This window comes from Coffea eugenioides, chromosome 2, assembly GCF_003713205.1.
Source record: "Coffea eugenioides isolate CCC68of chromosome 2, Ceug_1.0, whole genome shotgun sequence".
NCBI lineage: Eukaryota > Viridiplantae > Streptophyta > Magnoliopsida > Gentianales > Rubiaceae > Coffea > Coffea eugenioides.
Window position 1 is genome coordinate 3,213,392 of NC_040036.1, and position 23,320 is coordinate 3,236,711.

General features: G+C 37.6%; 3 protein-coding genes across 3 annotated transcripts; all 3 read right to left on the minus strand.

Annotated features, from left to right (window-relative positions):
• Nucleotides 1-67: 67 nt before the first annotated feature.
• LOC113762180 (carboxylesterase 1-like) lies at nt 68-1,379 on the minus strand. Its single transcript, XM_027305495.1, has one exon. It carries the CDS (start codon nt 1,244-1,246, stop codon nt 263-265), a length of 984 nt encoding a protein of 327 aa, XP_027161296.1. The 5' UTR covers nt 1,247-1,379; the 3' UTR covers nt 68-262.
• Nucleotides 1,380-8,775: 7,396 nt separating this feature from the next.
• Nucleotides 8,776-12,159, minus strand: LOC113763089. The gene is made up of 4 exons (XM_027306792.1): nt 11,073-12,159; nt 10,559-10,978; nt 10,359-10,412; nt 8,776-10,211 (listed from the first exon to the last, which is right to left on the minus strand). The coding sequence occupies exons 1-4, from the start codon at nt 12,157-12,159 to the stop codon at nt 8,776-8,778; spliced, it is 2,997 nt and encodes a 998-aa protein (XP_027162593.1).
• A 9,011-nt stretch (nt 12,160-21,170) lies between these two features.
• Nucleotides 21,171-22,884, minus strand: LOC113763101 (PTI1-like tyrosine-protein kinase At3g15890). Its single transcript, XM_027306813.1, has 4 exons — nt 22,817-22,884; nt 22,559-22,703; nt 22,160-22,422; nt 21,171-21,822 (listed from the first exon to the last, which is right to left on the minus strand). Exons 1-4 carry the CDS (start codon nt 22,882-22,884, stop codon nt 21,171-21,173), a joined length of 1,128 nt encoding a protein of 375 aa, XP_027162614.1.
• Between the last annotated feature and the right edge of the window lie 436 nt (nt 22,885-23,320).

Here is a 23,320-nt window from a genome sequence, read left to right on the forward strand (position 1 = left end):
GAGAATAATTTCGGGTTGAATCCAGTACCAATTATATATAGAACTATGTTAGAGATAAACAGAGATCTAATAGATGAAAATTGGGAACTTAAAAGTCGAAATTCAGAATTAAAATACACAAGGAAATCCACACACAAGTAAAAAGCATCAGTAATGGATGTACACCAACTTAAAACAAGCACGAATTTTTCCCAACCTACTTGTCTTGTTTTTTTCCATTTAAAGCCCAAAAAAAGGGAAAAAAAAAATTCCCAACAAGTAGTTAGTTTGTGGACAGGAAATCCTTGGCAGCTGCATAAAATGGGCCAGACGTAGATGGATCAAAAACCTCCATTGCATGATACCCATCGCTCAAGAACGTCACGGTCCGTACCCCCTTGGCGTCCAGCATCTTAGCAAACTCCATACCCGCGTCGACCAACGGGTCATCGAAGCAACCCGTGACCAAGACCCGCCAACCCGATGACTTCATGAGGTCAACGAGCTTTGACCCTCCATTGATCAACGGGTTACAGTACTCGTGATCATGATCAGCCCCTTCAGGCAAACTCAAATCAAACATCTGATCAATGGCGTAGAGGGGCAAGAGCGAGTCGCGGGCCAGCCTCTGCTCCGACCCGGTTCTCTTGGTCCCACTGAAATATGGATGATGCAGTATCATCCCTTTGATTTTCAACGGCTCCAGGTCCTTCGCCGCAGAGACTGCAAGCAAGCCGGCGTTGTAAGCCAAGTTTCCGCCGGCACTGGTCCCGGCCAGGTAACAGTTGTCGAGATCAGCATAATCCCTAACCCACTCATCTCGGGCGGATTTGATCCAGTGCAAGCCGTCCATGGCGTCTTGGTAAGCCGCAGGAAGGCGGTGTTCGGGGGCCAGGCGGTAGTCCAGCGAGATAACCATGACTCCGACGTTTTCCACCAGTCCCTGGCAGAACACGTCGTAAAGATTGGTATCCGCGTTACAAAAGACGAAGCCGCCGCCGTGATAGTAAACTACGAGGGGCAGCTTCCTACGGTTTGCAGGGGAAGCAGCGGCTTTGGCCTGGCGAGGAAGATAGAGGCGCATCCACGTCTTGTTGTGAGGGTGGAGGGTAACGTCCTTGCTGATAACGGCGGAAGTGCCGTTGGGATCAGAATTTGAGGGGTTACGGATTTCAGGGTCACGTTTGACAGTGCCATCATCAGGGTTAACGATGATGTTGAGGAAGGGATTGTTAAACACCGGGCGTGGAATCTTGTCTTTCCCCATTCTCCTCTCTTTTGCTTCTCTGCTTCCTCGAGTGTATGCAAACAAGCTACTGCTTTTGGTTATCTGTCTGGGTTGGAATGTGACTAAATAATAGATAAGGAGGCATATCCGAATCTAATTATAGAAACACATTTGAAAGTTTTGACTGAGCTTTTTTACGCACTATCACCTGAGTAAAAAGAATATTTAAATCTAGTTTTTCTTTCTTTTTTTTTTGGGCTGTTCGATTGACATGGATATCAACTTTAGTTTAAATAACGACAGAATCCCACGGAGTTTAAGTCTTATTTTTATTTCAAATATTACTGAATTTGGATGATACATAATTTCCACTTTTAATACCTGCAATTATAGTAAAGAACCAAACAAGTTCCGTGCAAAATTCAACATATCACAGCTTCCAAAAGGACTTTGACAAAAAAAAAAAAAAAATATATATATATATAGGACTTTGAACAAAGTAGTCGCCGATTGTCACGATCGTGGGGATGGGAAATATGTGGTTATCAGTCAGCAGCCATCCGATGGCGGCTGAGCCATTTGGTCTTTGTGATTCTTGTGTTATTAGTCAAGCAGCAAAAAAAAATTTTTATTAGACCGTAATAGTTAGTTTACCCTACTCTTATTTTTATTTTAGCCTACTCTGGGGGAGAACCAATGGGACCTAAAGAATTTAACGGAACTGAATCACTATCGGGCCAGACGGGTGTACTACGCACTCGAATGGATTTAAAAGAAACCATATATAGTGACACATTGATGGAACGCAATGTTTGAACCATTGACCTCCCATCCTACCAATACTTTAAGTTTTTTATGGTAGCCAACGGTTCAAAGAGCCATTGGTTTACTCAAGCAATTAGTTTGTGATTCTAGAATCTTTTTTATTAATAGGAGAGTGTTTGAATATGAGATTATTTAAGATATTATTTGGAATAATTATTATAACACTTTTTGTATGTGAGATAAGAAGGTGATTGAAAAAATAAAATAATCAGTTGAAAATTGTATTCTGATTCATTAATGATTGGTACTGAATCAAAAATTTGGAAGGAAATAGATCAAAGAAAGAAAACGTCTAAGTCTACTAGAATTTTACCCGTGCCTTAGCACTGTCTTTTTTTATTTATTGTGAATTTATACAAATAAAAATAATTTAAATACAAAAATTAACAACAATCCTACATGTTCATTCATATTAACTTTAAAAAAATTAATGCACTCTAAATGCTCAATTATTTACTAATTTTTAAAAATTTGTTTACATACTTTCATTATAATATGATAGTATACATCAAATAATGTATTTCATATCGAAAACTCGATAGATATTCTTTTTTACAAATATTCTTTTAGATAATTTAAATTTTTACAATGACCAACCACAAACCTAGAAGTATATATTTATATTTAATTAAGTAGAAAAGATCCAGCAATCCTTTTTTTTTCATCAATAAATCAACAATGTTGGTAAATCTGTCGGTATAACAGTTAATTCTTTTTTTTCACTAAGTTAATTCAAAGTTAAAGGAAGAGATGATAAACAATTTGAATATCAATCAACGATATAGTGGTAAAATGAAGTAATTTATAAAATATATGAGATTTTAATAATTGTGATTTGCAAAAGTTTACTATAGTTGTATGTAATAATTTGATAGAAAACATATATCATTAACATAAGATTAGTTATTTTAGATATCATTAAGATAAGATTAACTCTAATTAAAATGACTATTTTCTTATATATATATATAGATTACTGGCATCAAATTCATGGAACGTATCAATCTTTGTTGATGCTGAAATCCTAATATGTTACTATTTTGAGTAAAATGAGCAAATATCCTGCAAATTTAATGTTGGTGTTAAACGTCATAATAGTCAATATTATATGTCGTTATCCTTTTTTCTATTGCCGCTCATCAACAGACAGATTTTTTTTAAATTGCCATTTCAGTCCTCGCGTGGGGCATTGAATTGCAAAAAAAAAAAAAAAAAAAAGAATAATTCTGCTTGGTTGCGCACACGATTGAGAAGAGGGTACAGAAATCCCTCATTTGAGGGAAGAATTTTTTTACCCTATTATTCCAAGAAATTTCCCGCAGCCTGAGAGTGAAACTACAGGAAAAGGAAATTGTTACCTTTACATGCGACTCCATTCAAAATACAGCTTAGCATAGTTTAATATCTACTTAAATTGTATCTTATTGCCTAAACTTCAAACACATGGAAACTAGTAACTAGTGTTTACTGTAATTACCCCAGATGCATTTGATGTGTTTAGCATTGAGTTTTCTTTAAAAAAATAAAAAAAAAGGCCTAAAACAGTGAAGATATTAGCTACTCCCTCCGTTCCGAAATGTTTGTGAATTTTGAGATTCCAACTCATCGTAAATTGATAGTGATGTTAGTCGATTTGTTTTCAAAAATTTAAATTTAAATTTTGAATTTAGTATTATATATATATATATATATATATATATATATATGTAGAGATACCATTTAGCTTTGTTATTATGCCACCGTCTCCGTGTGGATTCTTTTGCATCGTTTCAAGAACTTGGGGACGAAGTACTTGATAAGATTTAAGATTGTCTATGATTGGGTTGGAGAGGTAAGGCAAAATTGTTAGCAAAGGCAAATTTTGTTCACTAATTTTGATTAGTAGTAAACTAATCAAAAAAATTAGTAGTAAATTTTGATTAGTAGTTTTTTTTATAAAAAAAAAATTTTGTGATTAGTAGTAAACTACATTGAGTTCAAGAATGTTAATGATCATATTTTTTTTTTCTCTTTTGGTGTGAGCTCCAACTTTTATTGACAGGCAAAAGAGCAATACGCAAGATAATAAGTATTGCACACCCTTTGAACACTTGGCAGTATAGATGTCGATGTCAGCAATTAACTATTACTCATAGCTATCTATATGTTATTAAAGCACCTGTGCGGTTATAAGTCGAGAAAACGGCTAATTGATTGAAATCATAATTTCACGTAGCTTGATTTCAGCTCAAAGTTCAAGCAGTAATTATGATTCAACAAAACACACAATAACATCAATGATTAAAACACAAAAAGAGAAATTCATCTGAAAATTTGAGCTCAAGCCTATTATGAAACTTGAGTTCAGAGTTTAAACTTTTATCCAACTCAAGCCTATTCAAATTTTAGTTTGAGTACCAAACTGGAAATTTTATATCCATTTTTAATTTGATTCTTTTACTGTCCTACTTGCTACATATGCTTTCTATGTTGTTAGTCTTACGCATATACGAAGATTCTTTTTTTTTTTTTTATAAGTTGTATCTGTGCATGCGTTTACAGACTCGTTTGCAGAATAAATTTATGGAATAATTTCCCAAACCTCCCATGTGATGTCCCATAATAGCACTTAGCACCCCTGTGGTTTTGGAAATCTCTCTTCTTACTCTTGTCAGTTTGATAAGACGAGAAGTCCCCATTAGAAGTGGTGAATTGACAAGACTACCTGCTGAAAGTAACTAATTCTTTTGCTAAAGTTGCAAAAAAAAAAAAAAAAAAAAAATCAGGATACCAAATACTAACAAAACTGCCATTTCTCTTGGCGTCATTTGTATTGTCTATTGTGTTATCTTGTGAACCTAGAATTGGCATTGTTGTGAGTAGTTCTTGACAAGAAGTTGCAGTAACATTCTGGGTGACTTCATGCACACATCTGAGGCAATGGCTTACACCTAGTTTTCAGATACCAACTGCCATCTGACTTCATTCCGCAAATGCTACGCGGTAATTTCTTTTTTAGGAACATTTTATTTAGTTGCTTGTATTCTCGAATGGAGCTGAGCCAAAGTTTTCTTGGTTTACATTCCAAAGCTGTAAACCTTGTCTTCTGATTCTGCAAATGGAAGGCAAATGTTCGTACACATTAGGAAGCAAGCCTTTAGTTTTTGCAGTTAACTATACATATAAAAAGAAACATGATATAGTGATGCAAAAGAAAAAGTTTGAGAAGGAGCCTTGCCTTCCAATCATTTTCTAAGTATCTCACTCTTGATAATAGATCAGCTTTTGCTGCTGGCATGGTACTTCTGATACCTATTCACATAATTTCAAGTTCAGTTTATATCAATGACGTTTGATACCAGATTCAACAAGTTTGATCTAGCTTTATTATTATTAGAGTTAGCAGATTTAACTTGACTGAATTTTCAGTTGCTTATTTGTCATACAAAATCAAGAAGTTTCCTTTTTGGCTACATTATCTGGTACAGCAGTTGGACGGAAGTTGTTCTCCTTTTAATTACATGCATGTTGCTTCTTATCAAATTTACTGGGACGCAAGCAAAAAAACAAAAAGAAACAATTAAGGTCTCGATATCATAAGGTTCTCTCCAGGTTTTCATGTAAGTATAGCATCCGCATCCGCTTTTAGTTCGCACCGGTATTGAATATATGGAGATGAATTACATTCAGCAAAAGTCTTCATACTCTACTTCATGCAGATTACATAGCACCCCCAGCTTATATTGCCTACTGATCTAAATGACAGATGATCAATAAGGCTCAAATAGTTGGGATATAATACACAGCTTCTGATGCTACAAACCTTATCACCTTCATTGCCATCGTACCACCGGAAAAAATTGCATTCTGAGCAGGGTGAAATGGAGCTTATTCAGATTCCTTTCACTCTCCAAAATCCTAATTGTTGTCTTCCTATTGCAACCACAATATCGATTCCTTATAGTAAATGATGATGTTTGTGAATCATAAGAGTACCCTCCAATATTAGAACTTGCCATATTTTGTTACAATATCTTTTCTAAAATGCCTCTTAATTTTTTTTGGGGGGCAAAATGCATCTTAAGTTGCCCCCTTTGCTGCTGAAATTTGTAGCTTTTATAATCTTTAGAAATTGAGAAGTAGTCGTTGCAAGCAAGCTTGTACCGTCGTAAAACTCAACCGCTACCTCCTTTTTCTTCATTACACTTACACTCCCCGTTATTTTGTCCTTTGCTTTTTGGTTTTGTTTTGATTTTCTTTTCTTCTCTAATAATCATATAAATATTATCCCTCCTCCAATATGCATTTTATAATGCTAATTCAACCAAAAGGGGTTGACAAAGTTACACCACATGCCATTGAAAAGGGAGATAAGAGAGATTTCCAAAATCATTGGGGCGCTAAGTGCTATTAGTGCAAACCACAGAGGAAGTTTGTGTAATTATCCCTAAATTTAATCTGATACAAGTGTAAATACAACAAGTAAAAAGACAGTAGTATAAATACGATATTTGTACCCTATAAGTATAAGCTTCGGGGTTTGGGGTACAAACTCGCCATGTCTAGGATTAGAGAATGTCGGCCTATTGTTAGACAGTAATCCGACGAAGGAAACATTCTGGCACACGGCACATCTGTTTTACTAAGAGGGAACAATTTTTCTCATTCCCCTAGACAGAAATCTGATGACTCTTAACATGATGGATCATCAAGTATGTTTACGAATAATAGAAGTCCGAGGTGGTAACAAAAATATTTTAACCGCAGATTAATTGGCTTACAAGTATGTCAGGACTACAAGTATTTGGCGGTAATTGATGGTCTAAAGTTTATGCCACAATAAAATTCTTCTGGCATGACGAAAGATTTTCACGTGGAAACTCTTTTTTTTTTAAAAAAAAAAAACTCAGGCCATGCATGGATTACTTGTTTCCGTCGAAAAATATTGTCGTTTTCCGTAATCACATTTCCCTATCACCTTTTTCCCTCACATATATCAAATCGCTGCAGTAATTTTCCCATGAAAAATGACGAAAAATGCAATCCAAACACAACCTCACTTTATGTTTATTTTCTTTATTCATTTCTCGTCATTTTCATCTTCATCTACCTACGGTTTAAAAATTTCCAAAAAGCACTAAAATTGCGTTAAGTTTCTAAAATATAAGAAAAACAAACAAAACTCAAATAAAACCTCCATAAAAATAATGCTCGATAAATAAATAATCTCTATTAAATCACAGTCCGGACTTGTACTAACAAGCTAAATTAATAATAAGATAATAATTTTTTGAGAGCTTTATATAGTCTTTCGGTTCCACTATATAATAAATTAATAATTCACTAAAATTACATATTATATTTTTCTAAAATATGAGTTTATTATTGTTTGTTTTTTCTTAAAACTTAAATCTAACTGAATCTCATTCAAAATTAGCCATGACTGATCACAAATGCATAAACATTATGTGAGTGAGTATAATCGAAAACATCCCACATGCACCGTGGACATCTATCTTTTTTATATTTATCGTTTAGTATTCCTAACATCTTGATAACAAAAAAAATGATATCAATTACTACGTAATTGAATGAAGATATTAATAGAATTAAATTATACTTACAAATCAACTACATATGAATTAGTTTATATTCCTTAAATAGAATTTTAAGTACACTCTCAATAATTAATAAATTATTAATTTATCAATTAATTAATCTCTTTAAATTAATAAAATTTGCATGTCCCCAAAAATATTAATTTATAGAGGATTACTGTATAATTAAGGACAGAAAAGAATAGAGAGAAATCAATTTGGTTGGAGAGAAAAAGAGATTGAATATTTTTTCCCTTTGGGAAAAATGATTCCATCAAAAAATGTGGTTAGGCTAGATAACCTGTTGATGAATAAGCTAAGATATTAACCCCCTGATAGTGCTAACCAATTTGTTACAAGGTAAATTAAGAAAAACAAAAGTATAAATTTTGAAATGTTAAATTAAAGGTGGAATTTGAATTAGCTATAGATTCGTGTGATCGCCCCTATCCCATTTTTATTTGCCTCGACAATGCTTCAAGATTTTACTGATATAGGACTCAATATATACTAGCAAGTTAAACCTAACTGCTAGGCAAAGAGGTTTCGATGCTACATACCAGTGCCAAAATTTGCTTTTCATTTTCTGCAAAGAAGAGAAGGAATGCGCTCTCATAAGATAACGAAAATTGAGGGAACCAAAAACCTCCTTCCTACACAGACAGGCAAAGAACAAATAAAGCAAAATGCTCCCCTTCCATATGGAATCATCATGCAGTGCAAAATCATTGCCTTAGAACATATTCAAGCAACAAATGAGATCAAGATTTCTTTCCTTTATCCCTCCGATTAGGCGATTACCTTCAAAAGCTAGGGAATCAAATTGCACCAGTCATTTTGTTACTCGCCAGCAACCGTCCAATGGGCTTGCTTGCTTAACCCTAGGCTGCTTCCCTAGTTAGCTGTACCCTTGATAGATGTTCAGTTAATACTAGTTAATACTAGTACTACTTTCTTGTTGAAACTGCACCCTCCGGCAAACAGCTTTTAGGTTCCCCAGTACTACTTACTATTACCAGGATGACTGCCTCCTAAGTACCCAAGCTGTAAGTAATAATTCCAAGGTTGAAGTTGCAGATGATTGAGAAAGAGAGGCTGCTTTTACTCCAAACCCCCACCCAAAAGGGAGTGAGAGGCGAAATGACTGCATGATTCAATCAATCGCATTCAATAACCTCCGGCGGCCGCTGACATCGAAGACTGCAACTGCAGCAGGTGGTGATAGCAGTCCGCCGCCGTCGGTCGCTGCTCCGGGTTGTGGTCCAGACACCTGTTCTGCAACTCCCGCAGCAATTTAGGGACAGCCACCAATCCGCAAGTCTTAACCAGCTGACCCACCCCCCACACATCCACCTTCACCCCGTGCAAACCCCTACCCATCTCCGGCGCGTGCCTCCCACTCGCCGCTCCTCCGTGCGGGTATATCTGGGGTGCACTCACCGCCTCATCAAACCCGGTTATGAACCATTCGTTTTCCCTATCGCTTCTTTTCATCACTTTCTCCCAACCCAGATCTCTATGCATGAAGGAGAGGTCGTGAAGGGCAACTAGCGCTTTTGTTACCTGCTTGAGAGCCTCTATTAACTGATCACAACTGGTTGGCTTCAACTTGCATCCTCTAGGCTTGAACACAATTCCTAAATCTTTCTCGGACGATCGTATGATGAATTCGACGTGCGGGATCCGATGGTCCAGGAAATCGTAGATCTCTTTGACTGCAGCCCACCTTCGTTTGCTTGAAAACAACCTAGTCACTGAGTTAGGCGTCATTTCCAAGATACTACCGCTGCCCAAATCAATTCTCTCGAAGTCACTGTACGGAAGTAGCCTGTAAGAGACGTCGCCACCATTTATGCTCATGCTACTTTGGGAGCATCGATCAGCTAACAAAGGCAACAACCCAGCAATCCTCCAACAGGGAACTAGGGCTTTTAGTCTCTCCATCGGGGTTGAGAGATCGACTGTGTAAAGATCCGTCCGGACAATCCGGTCTTGGGATCGGCTCATTGCGCAGAATGTGACAATGTAGCCCACCGCATAGTAGCCCAATACGTACGGAAGGTCAGCGTAAGTCCAGAGCAACTTCTCCACTATTGAGGAAGAAGGGTCTATTTGCCCTTCCCTCAATTGATCCGTCTCCTCCCCCCTCCACAAGCAGAAGTTCCTTACGAATGCTGTCATATTAGGCCACTCATCCTGCATCGTTTCCGCCAGAGGCGAGCTGGATTTTCGGACAAACACCATTTCAACCGCACAGAATTTGGACACGATCCTGTTGACACAATCATCCCAAAGGCCAATAAAAGAATCTCTAGCGGAGGCGGATGCACCACTTAGACTAGGGTTTTGTCTCATAATTGGGCTCAAGATGTCGTAAGCAATGGCTCTGCAATCCAAAAGTTCACTAGAGATAGAAAAGAAGAGATCTTTCCCTTGAGGGAGGTCCTTGTACACATCTTTCCGGAGCGGGAAGCGAAATTCTTCAGGCGGCGGCTCTTGTAGGTGCCAGGAGAGCTCAAACAAGCTAGGTAGGGTTGGAGGTGGAACCCGCAAGCATCCCAGGTAATAATCACTAGGGTCTTGAAATTCCCATGCAGGGATAGCTGCATCACAAGACAATTAGTTCTCAAAGCATGCCCACCATATCTCGGTACTCATCCGATCCTCTAATACCTGTAACTCGTAAACTACTTTGCAATTTGCAAGCATCATCAGCTATAAGAAGATGAAAATGTGTAGGAGCGACTTACGTCTACTAATGTTGGAGGGTTCAGCAGAGTGAACAGGAACTCTTTCACTGGGACCTGGCAGATATCAGTGCAGAGAGGATAGTGTTTTAAACTGGTCCTAAGGTTACGCAAATTATACCACGTTCTTTTGAAGAAGCATAGCAGGAATTTCGAGCAGTATAAAAATTGGTAGTTCCTGTAGTACTCAATATACTCCATACCTGAAGGAATAGGAACGGGAACAAAGAAAGATTTTCTTCTGCCAAAGACTTTGACGTGTTGTCCAGGGAGGAATCTATCAACGGAAAAGCCTTTTAGAGGTCCATCTTCAAAGGCTTCCATCGTGCAAGCAACCATCGAATCATCCAAGAAAGCAATTTCGTCAGCATTTAAAAAGCTTGATCCTTGGATTTTCACTCTTCCCCTGTGGTGTTCACCTTCTTCAGCCCACAAGCTCACGGATTCTTCCCATATCATTCTTATCTTACCTATTCGGCGAAATTCCTTTGAATAAGTAGAAGTAGATGGACCACCACCAAGCACATCTAAAGAAGTCTCAAACCCTAATGTTGTTCCTCCTCTCCCTCCAAGTGGGAAAGCTTCAGCTCCACTACTAGTCGCAACCAACTGCTTCGACCTTGCTGTAAAAAGTGTTTTTATGGAAGCAATTACCAAAAAATGTTGATGTTATCAAAATCTTAGTCGTAATCTGAATATTTGGTAAAATGGATGTACCTGCAGGGAGTGAAAGATCTTCTTCGCGGTACGGAGGAGGCGGTGCCAATGATGACTTTGTTGTGGTTGCGAGGACTGACCGGCCGTCGTCACCCCCAATGCCGCCAGAGACGATACCTGGGGAGACTCCTCTACTGTGAGTTCTCATTCTTGAGCTCATGAATTGAGAGAGCTCTTCAAAAACCTCCTCATCGAATGAAGCAGGCAACCTGTGAAGCTTCCTCTCATACGGCGATAGCCTAAAATAACTCTTCCCAACCTGGTCCCTTTCACCACCTCTCTCCCACTCGTAAACCTTTCTGAATTCTCCCAACATATTGTCCCACTTAGTCCCAGCAGTCTTGGCATCCCTACTTACGCCGTGTCTATTCAAGAATTCAGCAACTTCCCTATCCTTATCTGCTCTTGTTTTCCCCCTCGCCGGTGCAGTGGCTGCGACGTCAGCAGCTGCTCCGCCCTCCCCAAGTTCTGAGCCGCCTCCGCCTTGGTACTGAACCCTCCAAGCCCTAGCCAACCACAGCATCTCATTTGGTTTCCAAACAGGGCTGACATATTTGCCTTTTCTAAATTGTTGGTGCTGGAATAGGGATCCCTCTGGGTTGGCAGCTTCGTGGCCTGAAGCAGTAGAGTGGGATGGCCTCGGAGAATGAGAAGGTGAAGATGCAGTGTCGGAAGAGGAAGCAGCCACGGCCACAGTTTGCGGGTTGGTTGCAACTTGCGTAGGTGTTGGAGAAGGGCTTGAATCGGTGGCGACTAATATATTTGTTTGTGTTTGCCTTTTTTGCGGTGGTTGTTGAGAGGATGCAGAAGGTGAGAGCTTCCATTGACCAGCTGTATATCTAGGTCTCTTTGGATTCACAGCTTCAAAGTGTAACTGTTGTTGCTGCTGCTGTTCAAAAGATCCTGCCGTTGCCACGCTGGGGATGTATGAAGGAGCAGAAACGAACGGAGCACCAGTTAGACCAATCCCATGCTGTTGCTGCTGCTGATGTTGTTGTTGTTGGGAGATATTTTCGGTTGGTTCTTGATCGGGGTCCTCAGCAGGAGTTGATAAATGCTGCTTGGAATCTCCTTTGCTGTCACTCATCTTGGATGGGCCCAAACACAGCAAGAAAAGGAAAAAAATCTCTCAAACAAGACGAGGAACAAGCACAATTACTGCTCAACTAACTTCGTTCGCTTCAAACTTGTAATCCCAAATATCACATGTATGTATTTAAATCAGCAGTTTTAGTTGAGCTGTGGAGGGGCGGAGAGGGGGGGGTCATGCCTAGTTGTTGGACTTTATGAACTTAGGGTGCCCTAAAGGGAAAGGAAAGATTAGGACGGGAAGAAAAAAAAATGTTGAATGGAAGGAGGGTAGAGATGTTTGTTTGTAATTTTTATTAAGCTTTAAACCCGAGGAAAGCGAAAACGCCAAGATAAACGCACAAAACCCCGCAGAAGGGGGAAAAAAAGTCGAGATTGTGGAACCTGCTGTGATTAGGACGTCTCAGTTGAGGACCAGCTTAACACTCTATTTTTTGTGCTGCTGTGATTAAACGGGGCTTGTATTTAGAGAAAGACGGAGAGAGACAGAGACAGAAAGAGAGGGAGTACGGCGGGAGCATGATTAGAGAGTAACGTAATGATTGTAGTCAAGAACTACTGAGAAACGCGGCTTCGCTGGCTCCAAAAATTACCCAAGTCTTTTTCAAGTCTTTGAGGAGACGTGTATATAAATGTTCAATTAGTGCAATGTTTTGTGTTAATAAAACTGGAGGCAGACAACAACAGCCTCCGACTTCTCGCAGGTTAATTAACTATAAGGACATCTCTTGTGAGAGTGTGTGGTGTGATTGTTTGCTACTTTAGTGGCAGAAGACGGATGTGGACGCTTCGAATGTATAGCTGCTAGCCCCTGCTGCTGGCTCCTCCTTTTGCAGCTGCTGCGTGACTATCCCCTCTGGCCCTGCTCTCTCTCTCTCTCTCTCTCTCTCAGTTTCATTTCATGCGACAGGCAGCGGGCAATTCAGGGTGGCGCAAAGGAGAAAGCCTAGCTATAAACTGCTGGGCAGTATTTTGTACATTATACCAGCAAACTTGAGACATGATAGTGGGTGCTGCTCCGTGGCGTCGACCCAGCAAACTTTTCTTCATTTTCATTTTTCGAGTGGGAACTCAATGCCCTTTTCATCTTCGTGCCACTATCTGTAAATGGATGATCTTGCAGAACTCCACTGTTTAGTGATAATTTCCTGCCTGTGTCACTCCTCCTAAGTCCTACCCCCCCCCCCCCCCAAAAAAAAAATCCTTCCGTACGGCCAGCCACTCAGCAATTATTCTTTGGGAGATTTAATTACGATTTTCTCAAATTTTAGTAATACAACCAACTACTAGTAATGACTCGCAGCCAGTACCAACTAGTTATAAATCATATACGAATATTTTACCATTGTGGCATTGTGCATGCATGACTCAAATAAAAGAAGGGTCTATTCCATTGCGTATGAAAAGTTTGCCTTCTATATATGGTCGTTCGTATTATACAGAAACTTGAATGGCCTCCTAGTTAGGTTTTTTTTCCCACTTGGCTGGGGGATCGAATTACCTCCTATTTTGACTTATAATTCATCCCACCATCTTCACGGTAGTATTAAGAAAGATACACAAACCTCATCATTTTTCTTTTCTATTTTATTTTAACTTTTTTTTTTAACTCTCCCATCTCTCTCTACATCCTTTTCATCCCCAATTATTTTGTACTGAATTCGAACTCTGAATATAAAAAATAGTCTCTCTTTAACGTTTGAAAGGTGATTTATATTAGCATCAATAAAGAGTCTCCAACAAATCATTACACGGTCTTAAAATACAATAATTTGACATTCATTTTTAAGGAGAGTACTAGTATGTGTCTTCTACCATTACAGAAACATTCTCAATTTAACATGCCCCTAATCTTGCGACAAATATGAGAAACATCTGAATAGCGATTTGTTGATAATACACTGTTTTGGACTGTATAAACTTTATCATGTTTAGATATAACCTTAATTTGAAGACCGAAAAGGAAAAAGTAAAATAGCTCCAGTAATGGAAAATAGATATAGTAAAATTCTAGCTGGGATAGACCTCCTTATTATGGCAATTAAAGGAGATCGATATCTCTCAATTAAGAGATTACATGGGTTAGACCTGAACATCCCCCAGTTTTGGGAGCCTGGCAATTTCGATATCTCTCAATTAAGAGATTACATGGGTTAGACCTGAACAAGTTTTGGGAGCTGCTTTAGGCCCGCAAAGGGTTATAAGTTATAACAGCTTTAGGTTGCATTTTGGGAGTTTTTCAATAGGAGTGTCAGTGAGTTTAAACAAGCCGAATATCCTAGTGTTTAAATTTGTTTGATTATTTTGATGAGTTTAAAATTTTATTTAAACTTAAATTATTTACTTCTGAAGTCGAGTTTGAACGAACTTTTATCGAATCAAATTTGAGTTGAAATCGAGTAGTTTGAACTTTTTACACGTAAATCTCACATATATACTAATCGAGCTGAGCTCAAGCCAAACTTGAATATTTATCAAATATAAATTATTGTTCAAACTTGGGACTAGTTTGGATGGTGAGTGTTTTAGGTGTTTATATAAAATTTTCCTGTAATTTACTGTAGAAGTTGTAGAACATTTTTATGAAGTCAAGAGTTTTTGTGAAGTAATTGATTTTTTTCCCTTTTCTTTTTCTTTTCTCTCTTTTCCTTCCTTCTAACTACTGCCACTGCTCCAGCCACCTCTATCTTTGGTGTCAACCAACACCTCCGTGGGCACCTTTTTTTTGTATATTTTTGGGTATTTGAGGTATGTATTTTAAAAATTTTGAAATTTTTTTTTGAGGTAGCTATAATTAAAGTTATTAAAAATTTTGTAGAAAAAACTCACAAAAAAACCCATGTGCTAAATAGGCCCTTGATTTGATTAGTTGGCAGCCTAAATTCGAACAAACTCTTATCGAATTGAACTTGAGTCGAGTATTGAATGGTTCCATTCATCTTTCTATCCTATATTTGGAGAAGAAAACACTTCTTAATGGATTTAAAATTCTTTAAAAAAATATTTAGAATAATATTATAGCACTTATATGATATAATGTATGCAACATAAAAAATTGGTTTGAAAGATTAAAAAACAATAATACGAAGTTGGATTTAATATGCAACAAAAAATTTTTTTGGCAAATTGGTTTGTTTGGATTGTGAATTATTAGAGATATTTTTACTGTAGCACTTTTTGTGATGTGATGTATGTGAGATAAAAAGGTAATTGGGAAGATAAAAAAGTGCGTTGAAAATTGTAATGATGATGCAAGCAAATATATTTTGGCAAATAAACAGCAATCCAAACAAACCGTACCCATCTGAAACATGATGTAGATGAAGTAAAAAGTATTAAGCGGGAAAAAAAGTGAAAGAAAGAGCTAGTACAGTAATTGAATAATCAATATCAATCATTAGTCCCCCCAAAAAAAGCCCCTGTATCAGTTTATCTTCACGTTGAATCCTCCAAACTAGTGGTGAATCACTTAATCTTACCAAAAATAAAAAAAAAACATTTAAACAAATCCAAAAACCCACCCATAAGTCCGTAACCATTGCGGTCGGAATTTTCTGAGCAGTAGATAGGTGAAAGCAAATCATCTGATGGGCATCAATTATTTTCGCATATCCTATTGCCTATATATGGTGATCTTCTTCAATCTGATAGTCATAGGCAAATAGGCACCCTACCTCTCCAACAGCCCGTGAGTTGCTTTGTGAGGCTGCAAAATGCAATGATACTGTAGTAGTTGGGGGGCTCCCTCTCTTTTTATTTAATTTTTTCTTTTTTGTAAAACAAATTGGAGAAACCAATTTTAGAGAAACCAAGTACTTTTCTTTTTTTTTTTTGCATTAAAATAAGAAAAATATCTCTCATATTTTGCCAAATAAAATTTTTTAAAATTTAATCCCAATCTAATTTTTTACCACATTTTATCTTGAATCCATCACGTAATTCATACATGATCATTTTTTTAAGAAGTAAAAATGTTAGATCCTATAGTTAAACAAATGACCCAATTCATATTCATTTTTGCTTTTAAAAAAGTAATATCTGACACAAATTATATACTTTTTTTTAAAAAAATGTGAGATCTGATCCACTCCATATTTATTTTTGCTTGTACATAAAAAATGATTGCATGTGAGTTATATGGTGATTTCAATCTAAAAAGTGATTGAAAACTTTTGTTAATTTTCAAGCTAAATTTGTTAATTTGAATTTGTGAGGGATATAAAATTAATATTTTAAAATAAAGAACGAACAATTTTATTTAATAAAACGTGAAAGATATTTTGAACTGTCTTCCCTTAAAATAGATGTTTTTGGAGATATTTTTACTATAATAATATTATATGTGAAAAGTTTTTAATGTAAATGATTAGGTACTTTTTTTTTATGTGTTTTTCATGATGTATTTGAGATATTTTTAGAATTTAAAAATCTTTTTTGGAGTATTTTTTAAAAACTAAAACACTACCCACCACCATCATTCATCATCATTATCCTTCACTACCGATCACCACCACCACCACTTCTTTTTTCCCTTCTCTCGCTCCCCGCAACCCTCTTCCTTCCCATCCTACTTTGTCTAGTCACAACCCGCAACCAAATGAAGAGGGGAAGGAAAGTGGGAGGAGCAAGAAGGAGACGAAAGTAAAGGAAGAGGGAAGGGGGCGGTGGTGATGATGGCGATGGATGTGGAGGTGGAGGTGGAGGTGGAGGAGGAGGGAGGAGGAAAGAGGTAGTAAGTGGTAGTGGTGGGTGGATGAAGAAAATGTGACAGTATTTGATAAAAATTTTTAATTTTTATAAATTGTATTTGTGATTGTGTATATTTTTGGAGTTGATACTACTATAAATTTAAAAAAAAAAAAAAAAACTCGCCAGGCCATACAGTGTCCCGTCAGAATGTATATTCTTCTTACTCCTCAGGCCTCCTTTGAGGAAGGATTTAGGAGCAGTGGATTGACGGATGGGTCCCCCGAAATCACAGACCGTTAACAACACAACAAAGCGAACCGGCCGGGTGGGCTGGCTAAGCGTAAAAATGGTGTCTGCTGATCGGGTGTTGGGGTTGGCTGGCTCTATGGTATCTATTTGAGAGGCCTACGTTTCATAGGGCGGCGATCAACTTCTCTTTTTACAACGTTTATGTACGCTTCCCATTTCCCAGCAGTGATCAGCTGCGCTGTTTGTGTCCCTGGTTTCCACCAGTACCATGTCCTCTTTTCTTGGTTAATCTCGTCCGCTGTTCCCAATAATGCAAGCGAGCTTTCTTTTTTGTTGTGTTTTGTTGGGTTGTGTTTGTTTACAGACGGGGAAAGATAAATACATTGAGACAGCTACTACTTGTAACTAGGCCTACACGATACCATGCTTCCCAGCTGCCTGCATTAGCCTTATGCCAACTGCTTTCACCAACTTTATTGAGTCCTTTTTCTTTTTTGACAGAGATCCTTTCCCAACTTTTCGTGTGTTTCACTGTGCTGTGAGTATGATCCAACGACTGAACCGGGAGATCGAGTCAAGTTTTGTTTGACTTCTCTTGTGACCTCCGGATCCTGAATCCTATGACCTATGTTGTGGTTGGTGTTGTTGCCAAAGCCCCAGATTTCATTTACACAATTAATAATTTTGAATAAGATGCCAAACTTAATTGGCTTTTTCAGTATGAAACGGAATTTAGACTTGAAACGGGTTGAGTTGTATATCTTTTGTAACCATGACCAAAGATTTGATCTTTAAGATCAGGAGGCTCCTTCAACTTCTGTTGTCCTATAATTCTAGAGTCTGCGTTGTATCTAAAGATTGGAATGGTTAACATAGACATGTTATTTTCACGATTTGCATCGATAAAAATAACCAATTATTTGATAGAGATAGATTCTACTAGTAGCAAACCAAGTGCATGTGTATAAAAAGTAAACAAAAAATATTAGTATTACTATTTGAAGATCAAATTGTTTGTTAGTGCTTCTTCATGTGCGGACTATATTCTAAGAAGAATATATACATATATATATATTCTGAAATAATTTGTGACATGCGGACTCTAAGAGGAAAAAAAAATGGCCCTGAAAAATTTCGAATGACACAATGCGCATGCAAACTTTTAGACCTTGTTTGGATTGCTGGTTTCCGTCGAAAAATTAGGTCGTTTTCCGTGATCACATTTTCCTATTACATTTTTCCCTCATATATATCAAATCGCTACTGTAATTTTTCCATAAAAAATCACGGAAAATGCAATCCAAACACATTACTCTGCCAACAAATTATATATATTTAAAAAAAACCACTTATAATTGGTTTTCTGCTTTCCAATTATCCATGTAGTCATCCAACTACTTGCTGTAATACAGTCAAGTGGAAAACCATCAAACATCGGGATCCCACAGCATCTTGTCGATTATCTTTCTGTATACATACACAGTTTTTATTTGTTGGATTATAAGATAAAATAAATAGTAAGAAAGCGACTAACAAAAATAGGATCTTATTGTCATTTTCTTATTTTTGATGGAAATTCATTGAGTAAGCCAATATAGCACTTGGAAGTTGAACGTCAATATGGCTTTTGTATTCAAGCCAAGTCTAAGAAGAATTCAGTCAGACCGTCATACTAGTATTTTTTTGTTACAGTAGAAAGGATCAATCAATCAGAAGCAGGGCCGTAGGGAAATGGCCTTCCAGCTGCAGCACATATATATGTTATTAGTCAAGGGGCTGTACAGGAACCCTAAGTCCCACATCCTAGGCAAGTCCCGACTTTAGTCCACATTACCATGTTCCAATTACAGGAGTACTCGTGTGTGATGACTTGCACACCAAGTCATATCCTCCTGCCTTGTGGACATTGACTCGAACAAGTAGTACTAACTACTACCTACATGTTAGACCCCAAGAATCTTTGAATTTCAAAATAGAAAAAAAATAAATAAAGAATCTTTGAATATAATTAGGGATGGCAACGGGACGGGCACCTACCCAGTGAGAGGTCATTGGGACGGGGGTTGGGCCAGGGGAAATTTTTTCCCCCGGTTTAGAAAGTATACCCCCGCCCCAGCCCTGCCCTGCCATCCGTTTGAAAAAATATATATATACATAATTATATATATAATGATATTATCAATTATACTATTAATTATATATGTCTATTAATAAAAATTATTAATTATTTATATTAAATTTATTAATACATTTATGTTAAATTCCTAACTACACTTAATACAATAACACTTTTTTTCTAAAAAAAAACACAATAATAATTTAGTGATTGTATTTGTATCAAAAGTGAAAACTTGATTATTTTAGTTATATTTGTTTTATCGTATTAGATTGTATTCAAATAACCTTTGTTTAATTATTTTTATGAGTTTCAATTGTGAAGTTACAATGAATAATAATTTGGTGATGTGTTGATATTTTAGTACTTGATTATTTGCTCAAATTTAATTATAATAAAATTTTTTTAATCCCACAGGTGCCCCGCGAGGGAAGCTGGGCGGGGTGGGGGCCGGGGGAAATTAAAATGCCCCCGCCCCATTGCCACCCCTAAATATAATGAATCCAATGGACACAAACAGAAATTAATGAACTTGCATCTCAAAAGATGCATGAAGGACAAGAGAAATTTTTTTTGGTTTTTAATCGACTAATTTTCTCTTTAAAGCTCCTAAATAGCTGAAATTGCTTCAGCCAGTCTAGTCCGGATACTAGAATTCTCCGGTGAAGGCTTGGTCCCTTATCATACTGGTTGAAACTTGAATAAATTAGTCTGTCTTGACTCTTGAGCATTAGACGTAGTATTCAATCCTTCTCCTCGCCTTGCCGGCTTCAGAGTAAATATTCAACGATGCACTCCCCACATCCCTAGACAATGACTGGGAGTTTTGATTCAACGATTAGCTTTTGACTAGTCCTTTTGGTCTAATCTCACAAGGCCGGGCAAGCCACTAGTGTTGTTTCCTTGCTACTATGGTCGTTGGTCTATAAAATGTTACTCCTATTCAATAATAATTCAAGGAGTATTATTGTTTGATTGTTGTGAAACGGTCCAAAAATCTCCACATTCCCAATTGATACGGCACTCAGAAAGGACTGGTAATTCAGAGACATCCCAGTTCGCAATGAACCTGTTAAATTGGGAATGCGTACGGCAACAATTGAGAAAAAACTGTAAATTGTTCAGAAAGCAATAATTGCTTCTGTAACTATTCATTGGTATATATCTTTTACTTAATTACCTGTTAAAAGTACTACCAAAGATGGACATAATGACTGGTTCTCTTTCGCATTTTCTTTTTTCGCTCTCATTTGCTTATCCTTTTCAATCTCTAACCAAAAAAAAAAGATGTCCTAAAATCTTGCCTCAGTTTTTACCAGTTTTCCACGTCCCAAGGAGCATCATGTTGATAATTTTTTTTTTTCTGTATTAAGACAAAATTTAAATGTTAACATCAGGCGATTAGATAAATCAAGCCGGCCGTGGGATCTTTACTTTATAAAGTATTTTTTTTTGTATATAAATAAAATTTTTAAAAAAGTGCACGAACCGAACCGCGTTGCAAATCTGAGCGCCAATTGTTATGAGAATTTTTACACTAAAGGCAAAAAAATTTACAAGCCCAATTTTCCATGGAAGATATACAGTAGTAGTAAATTCGTAGAATATATATATACACACACACACACCACGAGAGGGATTGATAATGCCAACAATATTGTCTTGACCCGATTAAGATTGGACAAAAGCAAGAGAGCGAGATTCATTCTGGTATATGTATATACTCTATACAAATCAACATCCAAACGGACAAAAGTAACAAAGGAGTGAGACGAGACTCCAAAAAATCAGACAAAAGTAAATTGGATGAGTGGTAATTAATGGATGTCGATTTATCTCCATCTTGAAATTTATCGTTGAATGACTCTGCATTAATTACCTGAAAACAACCACGACATTTTATCATATATAGATGGAATTAATAATCTGACGGAAATGAAATTACAGTCAGGGCACTAATCCTTTCTTGCTCCACCGGCTGCTCTACCGCCCGTCATTCTCCTCGTGGATTTGTCCATTGCGTACCCCTCATTATCAGTCTCTTCTTCTTCTTCCTCACCATCAGTTTCGTCGTCAACGACCTTGTTAACTATTTTGATCTCCTTCTTCCGTATCCCAATGCCCCACTTTAGCCAATCCGCAACGTCCATCATGAGAGGTCTGTTCTCCGGATTTCCATCGGTGCATCTCATGGCAATCATCACCGCCGCTTTTAACTGGGAGCGATCAAGTTTTCCCTTCAACCTGGGATCACCAATTAGATCGAATGCACCCTTTTGCACCAAGGGTGTAACCCACTGCACTATGTCCCGCTTAACCCCGCCCGGCAGCTTCTCCAGTGGCTTTCTACCGCTTATGATTTCCAGAAGTAATATTCCGAAGCTATACACATCACAGCTCTCCGAAACCTTCCCCCACATGGCGTATTCTGGAGCCAAATATCCTAATGTTCCCTTCACTCTCGTAGTCAGGTGCGTCACCCCGTCCGGGATTAGCTTAGCAAAACCAAAATCAGCAACCTTCGGTACGAATTCCGAATCCAGAAGTACATTGCTGGCCTTTATGTCTCTGTGTATTATGTGCGGATTTGCTTCGTGGTGCAAATACCTTCCAAAGAAACAAAATAAAAAGGTGAAACTACAGAACATTTTAGCAATACAAGTAAGCTCTACAGAACATTTTAGCAATCTTTCTCCACAAAGTCAGTCGATCGATTTGGGTACCAAGTGTACAACAATAGACTCTACATGCATCTTTTTTTTTTTTTTGGATGCATATGTACATATTTACTGTTGAAACTTCAAAGAGAAAATTGAAAGCTGGAAAGCGAAAATGTGCACAAGGAATAATAGCAAAAGGATATAGTAATTCAGATCAAGATGGGAAAAAACTAAAAAATCGGGAATAATCACTAAAAGAAATTAAAGATATTAGATCCACGTACGCTAGTCCCTCAGCCGATCCAGTTGCAATACTCATTCGTCGTGACCAATCAAGAAGGCAATCGGCAGCGAGTTGACCGTGTAGATGAGTGATCAAGCTATGGTTAGGCATGTAATCATATACGATCAACCTTTCATCGTCTCCAGCATAAAATCCCCTTAGGCCTAACAAATTCTTATGTCTCACTCTGCCAAGTATCTCTACTTCCACTGCAAACTCCATTTCCGCTTTTGCACTCAAGGTCTTTAGCCGTTTCACTGCTATCTGCGACCATCAATAAAATCCAATTCAGCCTTTAGAGCCCCTCAAAAGGGGAAAAAAAAAGAAAGAAAATATCAGGGTGTTGGGGCCGGGGAAGAAAAACAAGAATAGAAAGAAGAGTGAGATAAAACATGATTGCCTCGACGCCTTTACTTGTTCGACCCCGGTAAACGCTTCCGAACCCGCCTTCGCCAATCTTGTTATCATTATGAAAGTTGTTGGTTGCATTTACAATCTGCTTGAGGGTGTATACTTCCCATGGATAATCCCTTTTCTTGTTAGCGCTGAGATCAAGCCATAAAGGATAAACAAATTAAAGACGATACAAAGTGTTTTTATTGGAGCTCTTGTGTACAGTATAGATGGTAAGCCGATCGAACATGGAATGAGATCTAACCTGGAGTTTGTTGATGGATCATTTTCAGATGAGAAGCAAAAGCATCTCAAGAGCATGCTCTTGCCCATTGCCAGTGCTGATGAAAAAGAGGGCGTTAGAGATATTGACGTATTAAGGCGAAAGGAAAAGCAGCAAGCAGCAAGGCCAAGGAGGAGGCGAAAACTTTCTCGGATATAACAATGCAAAGTGGAACTGTGGAAGGAGTATTGTGGTGAAGACAAAAGGCAGTCGTTCATGTCAAGCTTTCTGGAGATTAATATGTATATGAATTTTATCCTGTAGCTGGAGTTTTTCTATTGTCGTGCCTTATTCTTATAGTAGAGTATATTTTTCTTATTTTGACTTTTTCTTCATATCAAATGCGTTACAGGTAGTTTCCTGTTGAAGGTGGTGGGGAAAAATAAATTAAAAAAACACCACAGGACACCATTTACGGCAGCTTGTGGAGCTTAGGAGAAGTGTGTTAAATATGACTGGGTAGACGAAATTCATCAATCAGTAGTA

Coding starts and splice junctions, on each gene's coding strand:
- LOC113762180 (XM_027305495.1), bottom strand. CDS start 1,246: ATGGGGAAAGACAAGATTCCACGCCCGGTGTTTAACAATCCCTTCCTC.
- LOC113763101 (XM_027306813.1), bottom strand. CDS start 22,884: ATGGGCAAGAGCATGCTCTTGAGATGCTTTTGCTTCTCATCTGAAAAT. Junction 22,704..22,816: donor GATCCATCAACAAACTCCAG/GTTAGATCTCAT, acceptor GCTTGATCTCAG/CGCTAACAAGAAAAGGGATT. Junction 21,823..22,159: donor GGATCGGCTGAGGGACTAGC/GTACGTGGATCT, acceptor TTTCTTTGGAAG/GTATTTGCACCACGAAGCAA.
- LOC113763089 (XM_027306792.1), bottom strand. CDS start 12,159: ATGAGTGACAGCAAAGGAGATTCCAAGCAGCATTTATCAACTCCTGCT. Junction 10,979..11,072: donor AGATCTTTCACTCCCTGCAG/GTACATCCATTT, acceptor CACTTTTTACAG/CAAGGTCGAAGCAGTTGGTT. Junction 10,212..10,358: donor ACCCTCCAACATTAGTAGAC/GTAAGTCGCTCC, acceptor CTTGTGATGCAG/CTATCCCTGCATGGGAATTT.